Source organism: Petromyzon marinus, chromosome 32 (genome assembly GCF_048934315.1).
Source record: "Petromyzon marinus isolate PM22_M1 ecotype Great Lakes invasive population chromosome 32, UKy_Petmar_22M1.pri1.0, whole genome shotgun sequence".
NCBI classification, from domain to species: Eukaryota; Metazoa; Chordata; class Hyperoartia; order Petromyzontiformes; family Petromyzontidae; genus Petromyzon; species Petromyzon marinus.
In genome coordinates, this window is record NC_133698.1 from 895,303 (window position 1) to 916,705 (window position 21,403).

General features: G+C 42.5%; 1 protein-coding gene across 4 annotated transcripts in view; it reads right to left on the reverse strand.

The window, feature by feature from the left end:
* Positions 1-21,210, reverse strand: part of DYRK1A (dual specificity tyrosine phosphorylation regulated kinase 1A) — a 45,902-nt gene extending 24,692 nt beyond the window's left edge. Inside the window, exons 1-5 of one of the 4 annotated variants that reach the window (XM_032964343.2) lie at positions 20,946-21,210; positions 19,344-19,410; positions 16,428-16,458; positions 1,885-2,137; positions 254-378 (exon numbers count right to left, since the gene is read on the reverse strand). In XM_032964343.2, the coding sequence (XP_032820234.1) occupies positions 254-378; positions 1,885-1,930 (171 nt within the window). In that variant the 5' untranslated portion in view covers positions 1,931-2,137; positions 16,428-16,458; positions 19,344-19,410; positions 20,946-21,210. Of the gene's footprint in view, positions 1-253; positions 379-1,884; positions 2,138-8,731; positions 11,394-16,427; positions 16,459-19,343; positions 19,411-20,622; positions 20,759-20,945 lie in introns of those variants that run through there. The other 3 variants (XM_032964344.2, XM_032964345.2, XM_032964342.2) reach the window with 3 other exon arrangements.
* Positions 21,211-21,403: the final 193 nt, after the last annotated feature.

The following is a 21,403-nucleotide window of genomic DNA, read 5'->3' on the forward strand; positions in this document are numbered from 1 at the left end:
ATTTTTAAGGTAACTTTTCAGCATTGGGATGTTTGGCCAATACAAGTCACATTGTAGGTTTGTTGTAGCTATAACAGGAAGCTGGACAACCCGTATAAAACCCATGAAGAACGGGCGAGAGCATACAAACTCCATACAGAAAGGCGCCCGAGTCAGGAATCGAACCCAGGAATTTCTTGCTGTGCTACCCTGCCAACATGCCTTAACTGGAAAAAGTAATATAGCAAGCATGCTGACAAGAGTGAGTGAGTACCTGCGCTTGAGCCATGGGCTGATCGCTGAACTGCTGCTGAGGAGAAAACGACATGCTGTCAGCAGCGAGCGGGAAGGTGGTGGACAGATGCAAGGACGAGTGTTTGCATGCTGCTTCCTCTATACCTGAAACACACAAAAACAAAAACACATGGCCTTCAACAAAAAGTACACATTGAAGTCAGAGACAACCCAGGCCAAAGAGTGAGAAAAAAATACAATTCGTTTGAGCGTTTCTTTGTTCAAGCTTTCGCCATGCACAGTTGTGTACATCTTCAGGAGTCAATTACAATATGCAAGTCTCTGCTTAATGCGCGATCGCTCAATGCGTTTTATCTTCAATGTGATTCTTCCATTAGCGAACACTTTAAGCACTATGTGGAACGCACACCATTACAATGCGATTTCTGAGTAGTCGATGACAAACTACTTTCTTGAGCTGCAGGGCTGAGCGGTGCGATGCAGTATGGAGAATGATACAGTAACGCAGCAGCATACACCCAGTTATTTGTCCCGCCATCTTTCTGTAAGCGTACATCGTATCTTGCAAAACTTCATCGTTATTATTTATGGGGAAATTGTTTTTTTTGCTGAAACGCAACACTTTTTAGGAACACATCTACCACGTTAAACGAGGAATTACTGTACTGTAAATTCAATACCTGAACGAGTCTGCAGCTGCACATGGTGAAAACTTGGGAGGATAAATATTCAACACGTAGCCTAAGCTGGAAAACCACAATTCAGTTATTGTGAGAATCGGTTTTCCCATTTTCTTCTGGCAACAGTTTGGTGTTAAAACACCAAACTTAAACTTTTTACAAGCAATCATGTCTGCATTAACCACAATACTTGTGGTCAGAATGCAAACAAAAAAACTTACTCTGATAATATATGCATTGTCTTTGAAACTGATTGGTCCACACCACACCAGAGACAGCTTTCTTTTGAGCCTAGTCTCAAAACGGTGTAAGACCAGAGGACGCTAAAAGGCATACAGCACAAAGACAAGCATTATCAGAGTAATGAGGGCTCGGGGTGAACATCTACATCATGGGACCTCCATTGCCAGTACCAAAATATGAGACTAGGTTTTCCCCTGTTATTATTTGTTCAAACTTAAACATGTTTGATTTTACCAAATACGTTTTTGCCAATGTCATTAGTTAAACAAACCTTTCACTATGAATCGCAGAAAATAGTTTGAAAATACGTTATTACACAAATGTCACAAAAAACATAGTATACTTCCAAAATTTATAATTAACTTATTTTTAGATCAAATACATTAACTCAATATCAGCTATTTTTTTCAACAACAAACACGTACATGCTTACACACTCACTTTTTATTAATTTAAATTTCAACAAGACAATGCACACACCCAACCATGTGAACAGTGCCTGGCTGCACGAGTCCAAGCCAGAACAACTACCAAAAAAAGTCAAGTCACACACAAACCAATTCTACAAAATTGAAACAAAACTTTTAAAATATGCACAAAATAAACATTATCTTCATTCAACTGTGTAGCCTTCATGTCCACTCAGCAAAAGCTGACAGTGACAGCACAGCTATACAGTTATGATTGACTCAGCAAAAATGCTACTAGAATTGGTACCCAAACTTACCATCACAATGGCTCACTGTAGCTTTGAAATTAGATTTCATCATCATTAGTCATCCATGATCAATCCACTCCTGGAAGCTCTCCCCACATCGTCACCATCCCTCATGATCTTGCAGTGCCATAATCCAACTCGCTCCTTCCTGCACATGAGCTGATCTCATGACTTCAGCTCCTCATGGGCATGTTCCCCTCTTTTGGCTGTAATTCCATAACCAGTCTCATCGATCAGCCATCATCCCTTCAAGCAGTATGTCCTGCCCAAGCAGGATAGACAAACACGCTGTGTATTTATCTATACATTACTTCATATGTTTGGCATTCTGGCAGGCTGTCACAATGAGTGAGGCCTCATTCAGACCATAACAACCCAAGGAGACCTTACGGATTGAAATTGACACATGTAGCACCTACGACCCTTGATCTAGGTACAAAAAAACAAGTGACCATTCGCTAATCACAGTAGACGGCATGACAAATTCTGGATACAATGTGAACACAAACGGAGAATGTTTAAAATTCATTTCAATACTGATAAAATATCACAATTAATAGTTCATCATGGCCAGCGTCTCTGATGCCACACTTTCACCCTGCTGGACTCATCAGATGCATTCCTTTATCTGGCTTTAGGTCTTCCCATGGTGCAAACCTAAGGGTCCTAATCCAGTGCCTGTTAACAATCTTGCCCTTCTCCATCATGTGCAGGTCTTTAAACCATTGCACCATCAGTCATTTATTTTTTTATATTCAGTTGATCTAAATTCAAAACAAAAATCTATTTATTAAATGTGACTTCACTTTCATAAGATGTTCAACTTTGTGAAATTCATTAAAAGTCCTAGAATGTATAACAAGTAAACACATTGCTGTCAGGAAGCATCCTTTCTGGTCATTGCACAGGCATTAAAAACGAACCTTTGCCATGGGTGCCTTGTTTAGAAATATCGTTGTTTTTGCTCTTACAGGTTTTTGGACTACCAATTCCAAAATAAACATTATGGCTGAAGCCTGCCAAACTGGTCATTACCCTAGAAATTAGGCAAGAGAGGTAGTGGTAAACGAACCTAAAATATGAACTGCCAAGAAGATTGTATTTGCAACACCCTTTAGACAAGTGTGATTTTAACTACTGTCAAAGTTAAGAAAACAAATATGCAGCCCACTCAGTAATTGTCCACTTAAAAAGACTGGAAAATCCATATAAAAGGAGCATGATTTTTCAAATATTTTCCCACATCCACTTTCATTCTATATATACATTCTGCAGCACTAAGTCTGATCATAAAAACTTTTTACTCGGTATACTGAAGACAACTTGTTGCTACAATGCAACATAAGTCCTCCTATGTATTCTTCTCTTTTGCATGACTCCCATTATCCAACAGCCCAAATCAACAAGTGCTATTATCTGCTGGGAGATCCTTACGATCAACTTTGAGTAGTTTGCATTACCCGGAAGTGCTCGCAGCTAAGAGGAATCACGTGAAAAATTCTGCCTGTTATATACAGGCAACGTTGTGCAGGCACAGCAATTACCGCTGTATAGCATTGATGTAATTAATATCATTAACTGAACATGAGGGAGCAAGGACCATAACAATGCATTGCCAATGATGGATTGACGAAGACGATATTTATTACACCGTTGATGTTGCTTAGCAGTATTCCTCCGAGCATGAGAATGATCGCCCATCATGTGCAGCAGCCAAGTGCTTGCATTCATGTGCACTGCGGTGGACAAGACTGGCGACCGTCATACGGCAGTAAATAGATCATGGCTGATGATGACAAGAGTGGCGATGTTGATATTGATGGTGGTGATGATGGTAACTATTATGGTTGTGATGATATTCATGATGATCTATGTGCTACAAAGAAGGTTCATTGCCCCACACATCGCCTATTATATATGTGTTCCCCATAGAGCAGTGTGATTGACATATGTGCCGAATATTTTAGTTTAATGCAGATGGTGATGATAGTGGTAGTACAAACGATGACAATGACAGTAGTGGTAATGATGAAGTTGAAGGGGATGGTAAAAAATATAATTGTGAATTATGATTCGTCAATGCTGCAAACACTGGACACCATATTATACAATTAGTCAAATACAGACCTGAATGCAAAAAATGTAGACACCCCTAGAGCATCCATACAGGCAGCATCGTACGTGCAATTATCTGAGCTTGACACTATGGGCTACTTACTGCCATAGGCACCGGATAGGGGGCAAATACAACGTCGTATCCGGATGTAATACCTAACAATAATAGAATCGGCAATTGATATATGTGCAATTTTTGTGCACAATTCTTTCATAATGGACATCAATTTAAATAATTATGCTACCACATTTCACAACGCAACCTATTTGTATACTAAATGGAATATACAGAAAAGTACGAAGCAAACTCTACGTGTACATTTTCAATGTTGGATATACAACACTTATCTATATATATGAAAAAGGGAAATTTGTGAACATGTGTGTCTGTTCGAAATGTTTAACATACTTCCCAACATGCAACAAACTTTAAATTTGGCATGTGGGTAGCTTCCAGACTGTACACAATGCAAAAAGTATAAAAATAGACTTTTGTATTTTGGGGTGGGGGGGGCGCAATAATGGATACATTTTGCACGGCAAGTGAGCGGTGACGTCACATCTGTGATGTCACATCTGTGATGTCACCCGCATGCGGTAGCGTCACGCAGTGTGCCTGCTGACGTCACGCATCCCCACCCCCACCCTCTGCGAGGGCCGTGTATTAATCCAAGACAAGAATCCAAGTCCCGGGCGAAGACGGGTAGTAAAGCTAGTTATATATAAATGAAGTTTCCTAGCAAAGGAATGCATTCCTCAAAAACAACACGCAAGTCGAAACGCGCTGTATGAAGCCTATTTTCCCATAGAAATAAACGTTATAACGGGGGGTTATGCGCGTTTCTGGAGAAAAATTCGGTATCATTTAATTTTATTATTTTAGCAATGAATTACTAAATACGTATAAATGTTAAACTTCATGACAAAATTAAGATTAAAAAGATTACTATAGAAATATTACTTCAGGAGTAACTTTAGAACTTCTTTGATCCTTCCAAAGGATGCTTTAACGCAGATCTAAGATTTATATACCAAACCCGTGACACTGGGTGCTGCCATGACATGATGACGCCAGGATTGAAGTTGGTTAACTTGCAAAATATTTTTTACCATTGAAAATATTTTTTATTTCGAAAAAATATGTTTACCTTTTTTTCTTGATCGTGAAACTGTGAAATGCATAGCTTAAGTGTGAAGTATGTTCCTAAGTGATGAATCGCGTAACTACCAATTCGTGCTGTTGGAGCGGGGAGCGTTACGTGAGGGACGTTTGTAATTAAATTTCACGGTTATATCCATAAAATCATACCGTTGAGTAGACTACGTGAGAAAGTGCATGTCAACCTGGTTTGATTTAAATCCCAAATGCGTTGCAAATATGGTGTTTGTTGTGCAACCAAACCAATGTTTTTGTCTCAGTATGGGTGCATGCTAAAATAAAATATGAGAACATAACACCATGGTATTGAATTGTAAGGGTCCTATATCCATATAAACATGGTTTCTGTAACATTTGCAATATGCATTTTTCCATGGAAGCATGTAATTTTTGAGAGATACGCAGGTGAACGACATCATTAAAACTGTTCCGAAAAGTGGACTTGTGCAGGACACGTCATGGCTAGAAGGAATGGTCGATGGTCAACAAAGTGATAGGAGTCGCAACAAAGACAAAGAATGCATCTGAGAGGATATCCACCAGATGGGAGCGATTATAAGAGTTGCTGCGAAGGTGTTCGATGGATTTTTACACCACAAGAGCTCGAGAGATGGCACAGGCTTAGTTAGCCTTCATCCAGCAGTGGACTGGAGCTGGATAAGGAGATGACATCACACGGCATAGGACACTGCGTAATGCCACATGTCATGACGATATCAGATGCGCTCGCATGCCGTGTGACAATCGCCATTCGAAAAATGAAAATCTGCATTTATCATGAGTTTTATCCAAACTTTCGATACATTTGCCTATTAAGTCCCAAATATTGGTAAAACGTTGGAAAGTGTTATAAAAACTTTATTTAGTTTTTTTTTGTATAGTCTTTGATGATTGGGCTGAGGCCATATTCGTTACAGCTGTAATGAGAGCAAGTACAGTAATCTCTCGCTAACCACGGTTTCGGGTATCCACGCATATAACATATACCGTTTTGCCAACCACGGTATAGTTTCGCGTAACCACAGTTTCGTTTTCCGCTACCCGTGATTTCAAATCTCCAGCCGAGTTCAAGCATCCGCCAGCAGGGGCGCTTCAGGCGCGTGTACCCTCGCTGGCCCGCGTACAGTCCTTGCCCGAGCCGTTCAGTGTTGCGCAGCAGTCGGCAAAGCGTAGTGCTTTAATTTATACCTCGTGAAAGTGTACTGTAATCACTGTACAATGCCACTCATTTTTGCTCTGAACCATGGCCCCTAAGTGTCGAGCTGGTGGTGAGGGTCAAGGAGAGGTTTGTCTTTAGAGAAACAAGTTCTGAGGGGGACAGCCTCTCAACCCCCTCCTAACATCATCATCACTAATATTGAGAGTAAAGTCCAGATAACGATGACAAAGGTAATTACAAGTACTTTTGTTCACTATTAATATGAAATTTATTTTTGCTGATGCATTACTGTACATATTTCTCATGTTTATGGAATGCATAGGATAAGTAGTTAGGCTTCGATGAGATTGTTAATCGCGGCCGTGGAAATGAACCCCCTATTTTCCTTCCATAAGACTTTAGGTCTAGCCGACCACGATTGGCGAGGGATTGCTGTACTGCATACAAATCGTGTGCGAAATGCTTTTTTGTTAGACCTGATAAAAGTGATTTAAAGTGGTTCAAAAATATATACACTGAATACTTAAATGGATGTGCGGAAGGGGCAGAAGCTGACATTATTTGGGGTGATTTAAACTAACAAAAAGATGACCAGTTGGTGAAAGCGATTGTCAATGTGCTCGCACTCCGTACAAGAGCCTTGGCTCGCCACAGAAATGATAAATTGTCAGAATTGGCTCAAGGCCACCCAACGAGATCCCACCCCACTCAGCGCTCATGTGTACAGACAAACACCTCTATTCTCACCCAGAATGGATTCCCCCACAGGTGTACCATGCTAAGCTTCGTTGTGCATGGGGATAGAGACATGTAGGTGACATCATTGACACGCTATGTAACAAGAGACCACTCCCAGTAGCCATGTAATAATGCATCAATTAATCAATTAAAACGGATCGTTATACTTAACATTTGCATCAAACTGTGCGTGTAGGTATCGATTATTTTAAATTTCTGGAAATTACATGAAAATTAAATGCTGTTACAAATCGGCTAATGGTACAATTAAAACAATACACATTACATTTAAAAAAACAAGAAACAATATCGATAACTAAAAATGAGACCCAAAAATGTATTCTTGAAGCTGCCCACAGGATCAAATCGTAGCAAGTCATGAAATCAATACAAGCTTAATCTTCAGTCAGGGCAGCGTGGAAGGTTTGTGCTTGGCAAGTGGTTATTACCATAAACCCTACCAAAAATTAGCGGTACACCTACGAAACTAACGCGAGTTCCAATATATGGCCCTACCCCTAACTTTGACCCTTAACGGAAGTTCCTTAATGAGAAAAAAATACTTTCACGTGACTGTGGTGACGTACTAATGGGTCACGAGGCACCTTGAGTGTGTCACTACAATGTCGTCGTTGCAGCGTTACGGCAGTACGCAGTGGTCGCATTCAAGTCTCTTTTCTCATGAACAAAGCCTCAAAGTAAAGCAGGCCAGGGTAGCCAGGTACATTTCTACACAGGATACGAGCTGCTTACATTTTAGGTTTCAGTTTCCGTCAAACTACGAATTGCAGGACCTACGCATTTTATCTTAATCTTGTCAGAACATTACACCCTAAAAAGTACTCCCCCCCCCCCTCTTACGTATTCTACTGGAGTTGTTCAATGTTGCTGTGTGTCCAAGTCACAAGCTTGTTTTAAAACGTGCCATGTGTATAGAGACAATCAATAGATAACAATATATGTCTTTCAATAAAGATCCTACTACGAGCAGGATAGTGTACTGTACACATTTGTTAGACGTTTCCATGGAGAATGAGAAATATTATGCATGTGACAAATTTCATGTAATCAGACGACTAACCAGGTAGTGTACAGTACTGAAAAGACAACGGATCAGACACAAATCACTGACAGTGGGATATTAAGCAATTCCATTGCTGACAATCAACCTAATACAACTTGTGCAAATACAAATAGGCACTGTTTATTCTAATACGATTGCTTCCTCCCATCTCTCAACAGAAACACGGAAAAAAATTGAGGCAATTAAAGCAAAATGAAGCATCTCCCAATCAATGACAGCTCAACTAAAACATTAAATTGTGTAGCCAATCCATTTAGTTACCCATCGTAACATTTTCACTAGGAACAAAGGATCGGTTAAATTTCTACCATTAATGCACTTTAAAATGTATTAACTTTTTACCATATTTACATCAGTGAAAATGCTGAAATGCTGCAGAAAATTCACGAGTGGCGAATTACATGTTAATGTTACAACTTGTATATCATTGGACACTGGAATGCTTCCGATGTAATGTACAAGTACAAGATTAGCGGCTGACAACAAATTAACAGCAATGCAAGCAAAACATTGGGGGGGGGGGGGGGTGCGTGTTAGCAGTGCTGTTACGTGATTTTTATAGCAGAGAAAGAGAGCGAGAGTTGCTGATGTGAGCACCTACTATGGCCATGGCTGGGTTTGTTGGGGCGCGTAGGGCAGATGTAGCCCAAGGGCTCTTGGTCCACCCACTCTGTCGTCAGGGCTGCGAGCATCGTGTGCGAAGCCGAAGATGTCAAGGAGCACAACGTGATCACCATGGAAACTAAATCCACAAGTCCAAGGTCGGAATAAGTATTCCTTAGGATGATCTCGTCGTGGATGAGCTTTGCCGATCGAAAATTGTATTCTGGTTCCCTTTTAAAGGTGGTTAAGCGTTCATTCCCACGGTATTCACAGTCGAATATGAATTAACTGCAAAAATAGAGTAGAGAAAGCGACAAATTGTCCACCTATGCTTTCGGCCCAAAATAGTTATCTTCTTCATTGATAAATACGTTTGTTCTTGACAGAATTAAAGTACTATGATTCCACTGTGCTTCATTGTGTTGGCATCATTAAGGTCCAACAAAGTTCATGAGCGTTCAGTGTCACGTTCGCCGCGGCTTGTAAATCCAACAGCTGGAGTCAAATGTTTCCTTATTCCTTTCTGTGAACTTTATGTCCAAGATGTATTTTGCTTAGTTATAGCAATATAGAACAAAGTAGCACATTTAAAAGCTGTTTAATAAAACTACAGTTGTCAAAGGCCAATACTGATGTGCTGTGCTGTAAGAACGGTCAGATTTCTAGGTTGTTTTGGCATAAATATATAAATTAACCATTAACTACAATACTGTCAAATACGTGATTAAGTTTTACAAATAAAGTACCGCACTTGTCTTCAAGCAGAGAGCAATCAAATACTTTTGGCAATGACTTTAGTCGCTGAAGCACTGTGAATACTATTTGACAGCGTCTAAAAGGTGAGAAACCCTTACGATCGGTCAAAGTCCCGTCTTCCGTCACAGCTTCTGCCGAGATCCACTCCTCAAAGCTTGCGATGCCGATTCATTAAAACATCCCAAAAACGAGTTTGCAGGTAGAGGTCTTCCTATCGTAATAATCATCATACATGGAAACCTACGAGATAGCAACCGTCGCTGCTATTCCAAAGCTCAGTGCTGCGATTGGATGAGAAGGCGGCAAAAGCCCTTCCCGTGCGGCGCTGTCTTGCTGATTGGCCGGGCACGCGTCGTTAGCGGCGAGCAGATTTCCATGCCACTGGCATCGGGGGCGCACTCGCGCACGGGGGATACGGGAGCGCGCCTGTCAATGCGTGGCAAAAATATACCTTCTAAATTGAAAAATAATACTACAAAAGTAAATGGAAATAAAACGACCAAAATTTGCTTAGCTTCCTCAAAATACGACAACTCGTATACATGAATGAGAAAACCCAAGCGACGCAGGCAGCCGACTCGATTGGCTCAGCCCAACAGGGACAGGGGGGGTGCTACTATTATGGGCTTACGGCTCCCCTTTAAAAAATGCAAATCCAACGCTGATAACATGACAATATTACTCCACTATCGTAAACGAATACATGAGGTACGCTTGGCAATACGCAAATTGTTATTTGCTGCACCCAGACGAATATTAAAAATGTTACTTTAAAAGGCAAATGATAACCCCCCCATCCATCTCGGCGCGTTGGTGTATTCAAGACATGGCCACATTGTGCCAGGTCTGTCCATTTATAGCTTGGAGGCTACATCCCAAACCTGTTCCACTTGTCTTTCTATTTAAAGCGCAGACACATGCTCTCGGAGCAATGTGGAAAGTGTCCTTTCCAGGACATAATACAGCTCACAATTTCTGTATATATCCCAATATCCCATGTATTTAATATACATTAATAAACTGAAAAACCAGCTAAAGGGTGTTAAATGTAAATAGATTTGCACTAACACGTCCAAAAAATTCTCACATTCGGCAATTGACAAGACATGGTAAGCTAACCTTAAATCAATACTTGTACATACTGCTTGATAGTCTTTATGTTCAAGTACAGTATATTTATTCTGTATCTTGCATGAAATGTAATTAAATGTGCAAGTAGATTGACTTTTTACATTTTGTAGAAGGTACTGTATACACGTGTACGGCTGTTTAAAATGTATTTAACACGATACACATTTCCTGAAGTTGTCACCGTTAACTAATTAAAAAAATGCATATGTAAGGCGTAAATTCGTTATCTTACGGAATATTATACGCTAGAAAAAAAGCTGCATATTGTATGCAAATCTTTAAAATCACCCATTACTAAATACACCATTTTAAAGCAAGATCTTTAATTCAATGTTTGAAACTACACGGACATAAAAAGTGCCATTATGCGTTATACATCACTGCGTATAACACGCGTTAAGGCATGCTGTACTGTTACTACATTATTTGAAAAATAAAACGCTGGCATTTCCAGTCTTTGCGAAGAGGCGAGCACCAACGATTATACTGCAGTCGCTATGACTCATCCATCTGCACAGCCCTGCATGAACAAACCTAGCAACAAGCCTCATTTGCATAGCCAATCACAGCGAAAACAAGCAATGATGCGTCTACATGAGACGGCCAATCAAAACCGCCTATGCAAATACCCCCTTGTTGCTATGTGCCCTGGGTGCATTCTCGACGCCGATTGGCCCTTTGAGCTAAAGGGGCTTGCCAATGAATAGGCATTAAACGAAAGGGCTGGGTGACGGCGCGTCTCCACATCGGCCAATGGAGCCGCGCGCCCGGTCATGTGACGACTTTGGATACGGAAGCAGGTAGCAACAGCGGAGTCACGGGATGCCTGCAGCAAACACGTACGGCATGTACTGTATTCATTTCTGCGCGTTTCACAGCCAAACCAGTCTGAACCGGATAGCAGCCACCAAAACGCAGGGGGGCGGGTGGGCGGGCGAGCGAGCGGGGTGGGTGGGCGAGCGGGGTGGGCGGGCCGGGGGAACGGGGACAGAATTGGCCCCATTACCAAATGTGTCTGGAAACCGCGGATTTGACAGAGTGAGAAATGGCTAAAATATTAAAACGGCTCGCTCCGAATGATTGTTTTTGTAATATTACGACAAAATAACAAATGGGGGAGAAATACAAAAACGGACACGAGAATAAATATAACGGGCCCCAAACGCTGGTGTGACGTTGTATATTCACTCACATTTTGCCAGTCTGCATGGATGCATAACTCCACTATTACGAGTTGGGATTAAATACGGTAGTAACTGTAAGTGGCGTATAATGAGAGCTTTGCTAGGTAATGTCAGCGATCCCGTGCTAAGTGGTGTCAATCATGAGTATGACTCCAATGAACAAACAATACTGAGTGAAAACAGATTTTGTAAGCCGCTACCTTCAAACATTTAACGCAATTGGCTGTATTTGCTCTAAGTACATTTTGTGCCACATTGATTCGCAAATCATTCATCCTATTTCCAAAACATCTATGAGAAGTATCAACACAAATCAGTACACTGAATCTTGCTGGTGTAGAAAATATACATTTTAATCATCACATAATCACGCGTGTAACATAACCTGCAAACTATATCTGACAAATGCACATTCTAATGTCAAACCTTTTCATGGAAGAGCTGTCACTCCCTGCGCAAATAAAAATTGCAGCACCGGTACTTTCTCTGCAATGTTTCGTGCCTTCAACCCAAGACAATTCCTCTTCAGGCCACTAGATGGAGCACTACCATTCTTCCACCACTGGCTGACCTCAATAACTGTTTGTGGAGGACATCAAGCCTCAACTCTGACAAGTAGTTGCTTTAGCATCTTACGTGCAAGATGCCCTTGAGCCTTCCGAGTAGAGACCTTAAAGGCTCATCTTACACTTCGAATTAGTGCAACAACGGGAAAGTCGTTGTGATTTACTGCTCAAATAGGTATTGTATGTTGAACTTATTTCGCACCGAACGTAGCCAAACGTGCTAATCGGAGGGTGCGATTAGCACGGTTGGCAACGCATTGTTGTCCTTCCTTGTCCATTGAGGCAGTGCTCATCTTTTGTTTATAGTCTTAAAGCTTGTGGTGGAAATTCCACATTCCTATAGCAGGGGTGATACCCTACACAATTTGTCTTGTCCACAATGTAATATACATTTTGTTAACCCTGGAGGGAAAATGCACCGTCTTAACACCCAATTAGGATCTTTACTCAATGTCTTCTTATTGAGCCACTTACTTGCTCTACTGCTGTGACACCTGACAGGTTAATCACAGTATAACACATTCCATGAATAACGGATTAAAGTCCAACAATAAGTAACATGCTGGATGAAACCAACAAGGCTATTAAGTGCACCACAACGTTAGTGAAGGTAGGGGAACTACAATACATTTAATTCATCAGTCTGCAGGAACCTCATGGGAAAGTTGACCATGGCACTGTGGGCTGGTAGAGAAATTTAAGGGTCAAAGTAAGATAAAAACCCATGTAGAGAATAACCAGCCTACAACCTATTTGGTGAAACTGTGAACAAAAAACTTTTGTAAAATTTTAGAATTCTGGAGAAATTTATCACCTAGCAGTTTCCAAGACTTAGGGATGGGGAAGATGTCAGATGGTTTTCCTCAAAACCTGCAGCAGAAACAAGCAGACTCAAACCCCAATCGCTTGGTGGAAATAAGGTTTTTAATTGGATTTCTATAATCCCTAACTGAAATAATAAACATAAGTAAAGCAATTTTAATTGCAGGATGTCTTAGTTTTCACATGATTCTCAGTGAATTGTATTCCCACACGTGATTGAGTTCGTCAGGAGATACCCTGCACTAAAATGTTTCCTCAGTAACACATCTGAACAGCCAATAAACAACCACAAACGACCAGATTCAACAACCACAAACGACCAGTATCAACTACAGCTCTCATGAGAAAGATAATTTTACAGATTTCATGCGTGAATACCGATGGGAATTTATCTTCACCCACGAAACACGACAAAGATCCCCCGTATAGCCTTAACAGACTGTTGAGGCAAGTGCCGTTTGCTTGCACCTATGAAGGCCGGCACGGCACACGAGGGGGTGGGTGGTGAACACTACGTCCAGCCGCCTTTGTCTCCCTAGTGGCAATATTTACACACTGCACCAGGTATTCATTTTAGGCTGAGTCGACCTAGCAGAGGCCCAGGATCGGTTCTGATAATCGTCACTGGTGTTGGCCGTGAGCGGGAATCAAACTCGGGTTCATAGGACAGCGTGCGAACCGCTACACTACCGTGTGTGAAACAGTCCACACACAAAAATGAAATGTTAAGCTTTTGGTAATCACAGCGCCAACATGGTCTACATTTACAAATGTATGTTACATAACGGCACAGTAATTATTTGTAACATTTGTAAACCTACAACTTTATTAATCCACTGCTGAATAAAGGACTCCCCACGTTGTATAAGTTGCAATGGCTGTTTGACCATACGACACCATACTGGCCAGTGCGGTTAAGATATCACTCGATGCCAATGTTTACACTACCCAAAGCACATGGACCCACCTAATCTGGGAGGTAAACCAGATCGACCAGGAAAGCACACCTCCAATCTACACTGTCATCAACCAAAGGAGGCTGTGCACAGGAAGTACATCACAGTCGTGTGTGATGTCACTGGGGGCAGAATTTTCTTGTCCTTCAGTGGCTGCCCAAACAACCCACCCTCCCTTGCTAGACGCCTGTGCTAGCGTGCCACGCCTCACTATTCTGCAAAAAAGATGCAGCCCTCCGAGACAGCCACCCAGACAGCCGTGGGCGTGGTGGGATGGCCAAGTAGGTAGACGCCCCACCCCGGTGATCCCCATGACCCTTCTGGACAATGAGGGGTCATGCAAACACAGCTACAGTCTGCGCACCTTTTACGAGTGTATTTTTGTGCCGAGAGATTACATTATGGGTGCATTGTAAATGTAAGCTGCTGTTGGTATGCAGGAGGCAATCAAATTTCCCACAGAAACCCCACTCATATGAGGCTATAACAATCAAAACTCAATCTAACTTAATTTTTTTGATGCTACTTTAGCTATTGAGAACTGAAGCAATGAAACGACGGTACAACCAAAAAGTAATGTGTTGTAATCTGAATTGAATATGAACTGATTTGTTTTGCGGAAGATTTTATTTATTTTAATTTAAAAAATATACCACCCAGCTACTTGCTCGTCATAATGGCAATGTGCCACTTTATGAGTTTCAGAATATGGGGGGATAAAACTCCACGTGACCACGGGGAGAACATGCAAACTCCAAATATACAGACGTCAGGGTCGGGATCAAACCCACGTCCTCCTGTATACCAGGCAAGGGAGATAACAACAAGCACCTTGTAACTGGAGCAGTACAGACTCCAGGTACAAGGTGTTTCAGCATGGACAGCTCAAGTTTCCCAATGTGTTTGGAGGAACGTGATTTTTCTGATTTAGAATCGGACAATCTTCTGCAAGTGGGTATTATTTAATACCATGTAACCGAAGTCACCAGGACAGTAAAATGATGCAATAAGTAACAGGTTCAAAACGGTCCCTAAGGAAAGTGGCAGAAAATACCCCTTTTTATTTTTATGTAACATACAGTAATTGGTTATATAATTCAGGTGTACTGCAGGACGCCACTAGAGAGCGTGATGGTGTAGTTTTAGCATTTCAATCTACGTCTTTTATTATAGATACAAGATTTTGTCAGACGGCCCAGGATGAAAATAACACCTACCTTTAAGCAGCAACGAGCGTGTTAAAAATGTAGTTTTAGCTTTGTCTTCAGTGTGTGCGCAAGGTATGGCAGTATAGATATAAAAACGTCCATGTTGGGTAACTGAGTGGATCACAGCACATAGCTATCAACCCATACGGTTTACCCGTATTCTTGTAGAGGGAAATTGAGTTTTCAGGTCCATGCGGCATACAGTAGTTTCAAAACGGGCAAAACATATTTTTTTGTCTATTTGTTTGTGTTTCTCCCTTGTGATGGGACTTTGGAGGATGAACGTTGAGATTTCTAAGAGCACGGGGTTACAAAGTCTGAATTGGTCTGGAATAAGGTAGGCACTGATAAGGGGTTGACAGGTATGATATGATAGCATGATAGACAGAACTGGCAGTGAATGAACCAGGTTCTCATGTGTAATGATCCTGATGGTCACAGCCAGGTCAGCAATGTGAAATATTTTACCATCACGTTGATTGCCATACAATGAACCCGAGTGTGACTTTAACAGTAATTATGTTCAATAATCCTATTGGGCAGTTTTTTTATACTGTTACCCAAGAGAGGAGGTACAGAAATTACATTTCTTGACAATTGCCAAGTGGACCATCAGAACACAACTGAAAGATTACAAAATGTATCTATTTTTTACTTAGGTCACACATTGTTATTGTATATTTACATATATCGCTGACAAAGAGCATTTCATTTTAGTTTTGTTGAATATATATTGAATTAGTGAAGATGATTGTTTGAAGTAAATCCCTACCATTCTAAACTACAAATTACTCACCTTTTACTAAAACCGCTCAGGAAATAAACGTTTAAAACATACAATTTTGTAGTTTGGAAAAAATATGAATATTAACTAATTATTGTTAAAACAGTTGGCAAACAAATATATACATGTATCTGATGCCAGGTGCTACATAATGCAACCCACTTGTACACCTGTAATTTTGTGATGCAAATTCCCACTACACAACATTCTTATATTCTTTGGTTGTCAACTGCGAATTAAAAAAAACCTCTGATTAATTGTTGCAATAGAAAATTGAAAGAACTTACCATATCCCAGGAGTTTGAAAGTTACAAACACCTGCAAAGGCAGAACATTTCTGTTAGAATCCAAACAGTTGTTTTACTTACCCATAGCAACATGCACACAAAGTTAAAAATAAAACAAGAACTCACGTGGACAGATTAATACATATAATGAACATTTAATTTAAAATCTAAATTTAGAAATGGGACTGCACCAAATATCCAATAGAATTCAGCATATGCTGGACTTTTGTACCCAATATTCGGTTCTGGCAAAATAGTTTCCAGGTGTCTCTAAGTATAAAGCAGGATGAATGGTCAAGCCATAACTCATAAGTGTACATGAGAAGGAAGCCACCTCTAGCCTATCCCTGAACAATCAGCTTTACTGTATTTTACATTTAAAAGTGCCTTACTCTAACTATGGAAGGCTTGTTGCACTTTACACGTGCACAATAATATGCTCTATACCTTGGGATCAAAGAGCAACCCTAACCTGCGTACAATGGAACATCCATAATGACAGCAAGCAGTTGACATGTAAAAATCCATCGACTTCCATTCACCTGTGCATTCATAAATCGATTATTTTATATTCATACAAATGGTTTACAAGCCCTGTGGCCCGTTGGGAGTCTACATGTATAACAAAGTCGTTTTAAAAAATCACGAGTTGAATTGGGACCCTGTGAGTGGTAAACGATGTCTCGTTGGAGGGTCGACATCTTTTGCTGCAATAACTCACACATACAATCACAAAAGCACACAACTATCCAAGCTCAAAAACAAAAACCGCCATTCGCCACTAGGTGGCGGTAACGTCACCACGGCACCTGTGCCAGGCTATGTGCACTTTAAGGCCACATGAAGTGTCGAACACCCGCTGGCAGGTCATGAAACACACGCAGGTGCCATGGGTTGACTGAAATAACTGGCAGATGCACCACACTCACACACATACAATGTCACAAATACAATTATTTAATGTATATGTTGTTGGTACGTAATTAAGGCTTGCATCAGCGTGGTAACGTTATCAGGGACTGCATGATGTCACACTAAACAGTATAAAGGTCATTTCCTTGAGATTAGTTCTGTTAAGAGCAATATTTTGATTTTGAATACATACCCACTACTGATACGAGGGCTTCATTGTAATAAGTGCAACTACTAAAGGCTACAAACTGGGTCACATGACTTGAATGGGCCATTAGCATACATAGATGCAGTCAATTAGGCAGGATGGGCTTAAATCCGATTCCAGTGACTGGTGTTAAACTATAAACTAATGGTTTCTTTAAATTAATAATTTATTTGACTTTCACTAATTAAGCAGGGATTCTAGGCCAGCATTTCTGCGAGATTGGGGTTTGGCGATTGAGACCGTTGTTACACAAAGTTGAATGATGCAGTCGGTTAGATGAGGGTATATTCTGTTTAATGTCAACTTTAAATGTTCATGGCTTGTTTTAGTTTGTTGTCCATTATACTGGAGTATCTCTTTCTTCTACATCTAGTCATGAAATCTGTCTGCTGAATAGGCTACTTTGGGACTACGTTGGCAGCAGCAGAGGGCAGGACCACGACTACGCTCCCCACCTTTTACCTTTCACAGCTGGCTAGCTTGAAGTATGGTCTTATAGAAGTATGGTCTTATATTTCCCATGACCTGCACGCTATGGATAGGCCATCATAGAGCAGTTGATTAACAAGACGGGTGTAAATGATACATGCATGGGTGAATGCATCCTTTGTATTTTCCCTAAAATTTGCAGATAAAACTGATGTCGGATAAGAAAACTTTCTATTGCAGATTTAGATATTTCTGAGAAAATGACATGGCTATGAACTATATGACAAGTAAAAGTGGCTGATGATGCTCGGCCTCGAGGCGCCTCACTGGCAAGACAAGGGACACCAATGATTTCCTTTGTGTCTGCGCCCATGAGACACTCGCAGCTCTAACTACTTGTTATCTCAAATCAATGAAAACGATGATTTGTAATGGGTAAAACTGTAAGAAGGATTTTTTTTAATCATTAAAATTAACAATATAATTTCCACATTTTAGTCATACATATAAACCAAGGTTATATCCAGGAGCACTGCACATTAATGTCTGTGGTAAGTGGACCACTACTATTTTAAATGATTGTCCCAATGTTCTATTCACTCAGCAACAGTGATTCTGGCAGGTTGTGTGATAACTTCCTGTAAAATGACTGCCATTTAAGCAAAATTAAGACTAAATATCACTTTTATTACAGAACAAAAATATGATTAATTTCGTTACCAGATACAGTTGCTTTTCTGACCTCACCTAAATTTCCTGCTATGTTTTATAAAGTCTCACTGCTCATGAAAATACGTGGGCCTACACGGACCCTGCCGGCAAATGAACACTTTTTATGATTGACAAATTGAGACTGCATCAATCTGCCACGCAATCAAGTACAATATCGTTAATACTGAGATGGCGTATGCGATATGATTTAGGCTCACGACTGAGCACAAATGACACATACATATTGAAGATGAGTCAAAAAGTTGCTCCACCTTACCCAAGTGTGGACCAGTGGCCAAATAGACCAAAAAAAACTTCATGTTATATTATTACATTATATTTCGTCAAGTGACAAGTTAAGAATATACATATTAAACAACCAAAAAGAAATAATATACATAACAATATAAACTGGAAATGGGCTAAATTTAGTCTTCATGGAAATAGCATGGTTTGGTTAAGCGAATATACTTGGGTGCACCAACCCTGAATAAATGGTTCCTGCACTGTGCTATGAACCAGGCAATCCAACGAGTCTGGCCTGGGTCAATTGACTTAACGGGGTACCTAGGGTTAAACATCAGAAATGGGGAGTTCAAAGGCGCCGGGCAATTACCCCCAGATATTCAAGTGAATGTTTAAAATGTAGCACTCACTGGACTTATATTGATTTCTGTAGAATCACTGGTGGGCAGTGTAGATCAATCACCATCGTCCCAAATGCTGTTGGGAGACAGACAGAATGCAGTCACAACCTGCACATGCACGCTCCGTATTTGAACGTTTTACTTGATAATGAAAGATATCTTACACCCTGTGCTGTAGTATTTAGCGTCGCAATACAGTTTCTTGAATCGACTAATTGCACAGTATCGCCAAACACACACTGTGGCATTCCCATTGGCCATTACAAGACCGACTCGCGTCCTCTCTTCATTAGCGCTTACACACACCGCGGTGCTGATGAGGTCAACGCATGCCTCGCATTATGCGCTGGAGGTTTTAATAATCGCAGCGCCACAAAGGCGGCAGAAGCCGCGCGACTCACCGAGCCGTGCCGCCCCGCCCCCCGCCCAGAGCCGCGCGGGGCGGACACACGAGGCGAACACGTGGACTCACCCAACATCAACACAACCACGGACTCCCTCCACACACGCACTCAGTAAGACACAGAGCCACACTTGCAGTTGCACTCAACACCACACTCAGTTGAGCAACACACACCGGTTCCACACAAGGTACAGAAATACACGCCGCCAGTAACACGGCACTGAACTAAATGCACAGCAGCAGCACCACACTCAGCAATATAGTCTCAGTAATGTGCATAGATCCGACACTCAGCAACACATACGGCACAGTACAGTACTCAGAAACACGGCATCTCCGTAACACAACACCGCACTCAATCAGCAACGAGGCGGCGCTTGGAGAATAACATACACTTAGTAAGACTTCTGCAGAAACAAACGCGGCACAAGACAGCAACACACTGACCAACATACACACAGCCAAACCACCCGGTAACGCCGACCATGAGCAGACAAGCACAGAAGAGGCGTCTCCCCGCCGAGCCACGGACAGCTTTACATCCAACGTCTTCTCGAATGCAACACATTAACGCCGCAATGTCTCGCGCCGATGGATACTGCCTCCCGAGCGAGTAGTCCACAATGGTGGAGATTCACTCCCATGAAGCGCCACAGCCACGTGTGCGAAAGGAAGCGATCGCGCTGCAGTCGTGGAGTACAGCGGAGCCCCGTGGTGGCCCCAACGCGCCGCTTATCGCTCACTCGGATACTCGCCAGGAAGGAGAAGCAGTGACCCGCGATCGGGGAATAGCAGATGTAGGGGTCAGGACGCAGCGCCGAGTCACGGGCAAGTCATGCAGCGCAACCGGGGACGGGGAGAGGAGAAGGGGATGGAGTCACGGACCCGGAGAGGCGGAGATGGAGCCGGACACCCAGGAGTCGCACACGCCACGGCTCTGTTCTCAAAGCCCGTAACCCCGAGGACCACGTACACTCGGGCCGGCGTTGGGCCCCGACGGCGCCGCGACGCGGACAGAGGCCGGGGTTCGCGTAGAGTTCACGGCATTAACATGCGGTCCGACCCTCCCTCCTCCATCATCATCCGCCCCCCACGCTCCAGCCCCACGCCCACAGCGCGACCAAACTTGAACACGACGAGCTCCACGCAGCACCGTGGAGCCGCGGCGAGCCGGCGACGCGTCTCGTCGCGCCGGGATTCAGTCTCACCTCGTCCTCGTTCGCGTCCCCCACGATCGTCTCCCCGCGCCCCCGGGGCCGCGCACACAAAATGGCGCGGAGCCGAGCCCGGCGCTAAACCGCGCTCCGTGCCGCGCCTCCCGCCGAGTCCATGCGCCCGGCGGCGCGATGCCACCGTACACGGCGCCCACGTAGAGGCTCTCCCTTGGCGCCGCGACGGCGGCGGCGGCGGCGGAGCCCGTGGCGCGGAGATCCCCGAGGAAGGCGACGGCCAGGGCGGGAAACGGCACCACAAAATGGCGGACGAGGAGCGAACACGGGACCGGGACGAGAGGCGTCGCCACGGCAACCGTCACTCACGCGGGACCCGGATGTTCCCGCCCCCACGAGGACCCGGATATTCACGCCCGCTCGCACAGAACCCGGATGTTTTCGCCCCCCCGCCCCTATTTTAAAATGAAAAAAAATTCCTGGCGGTTGCCGCCCCC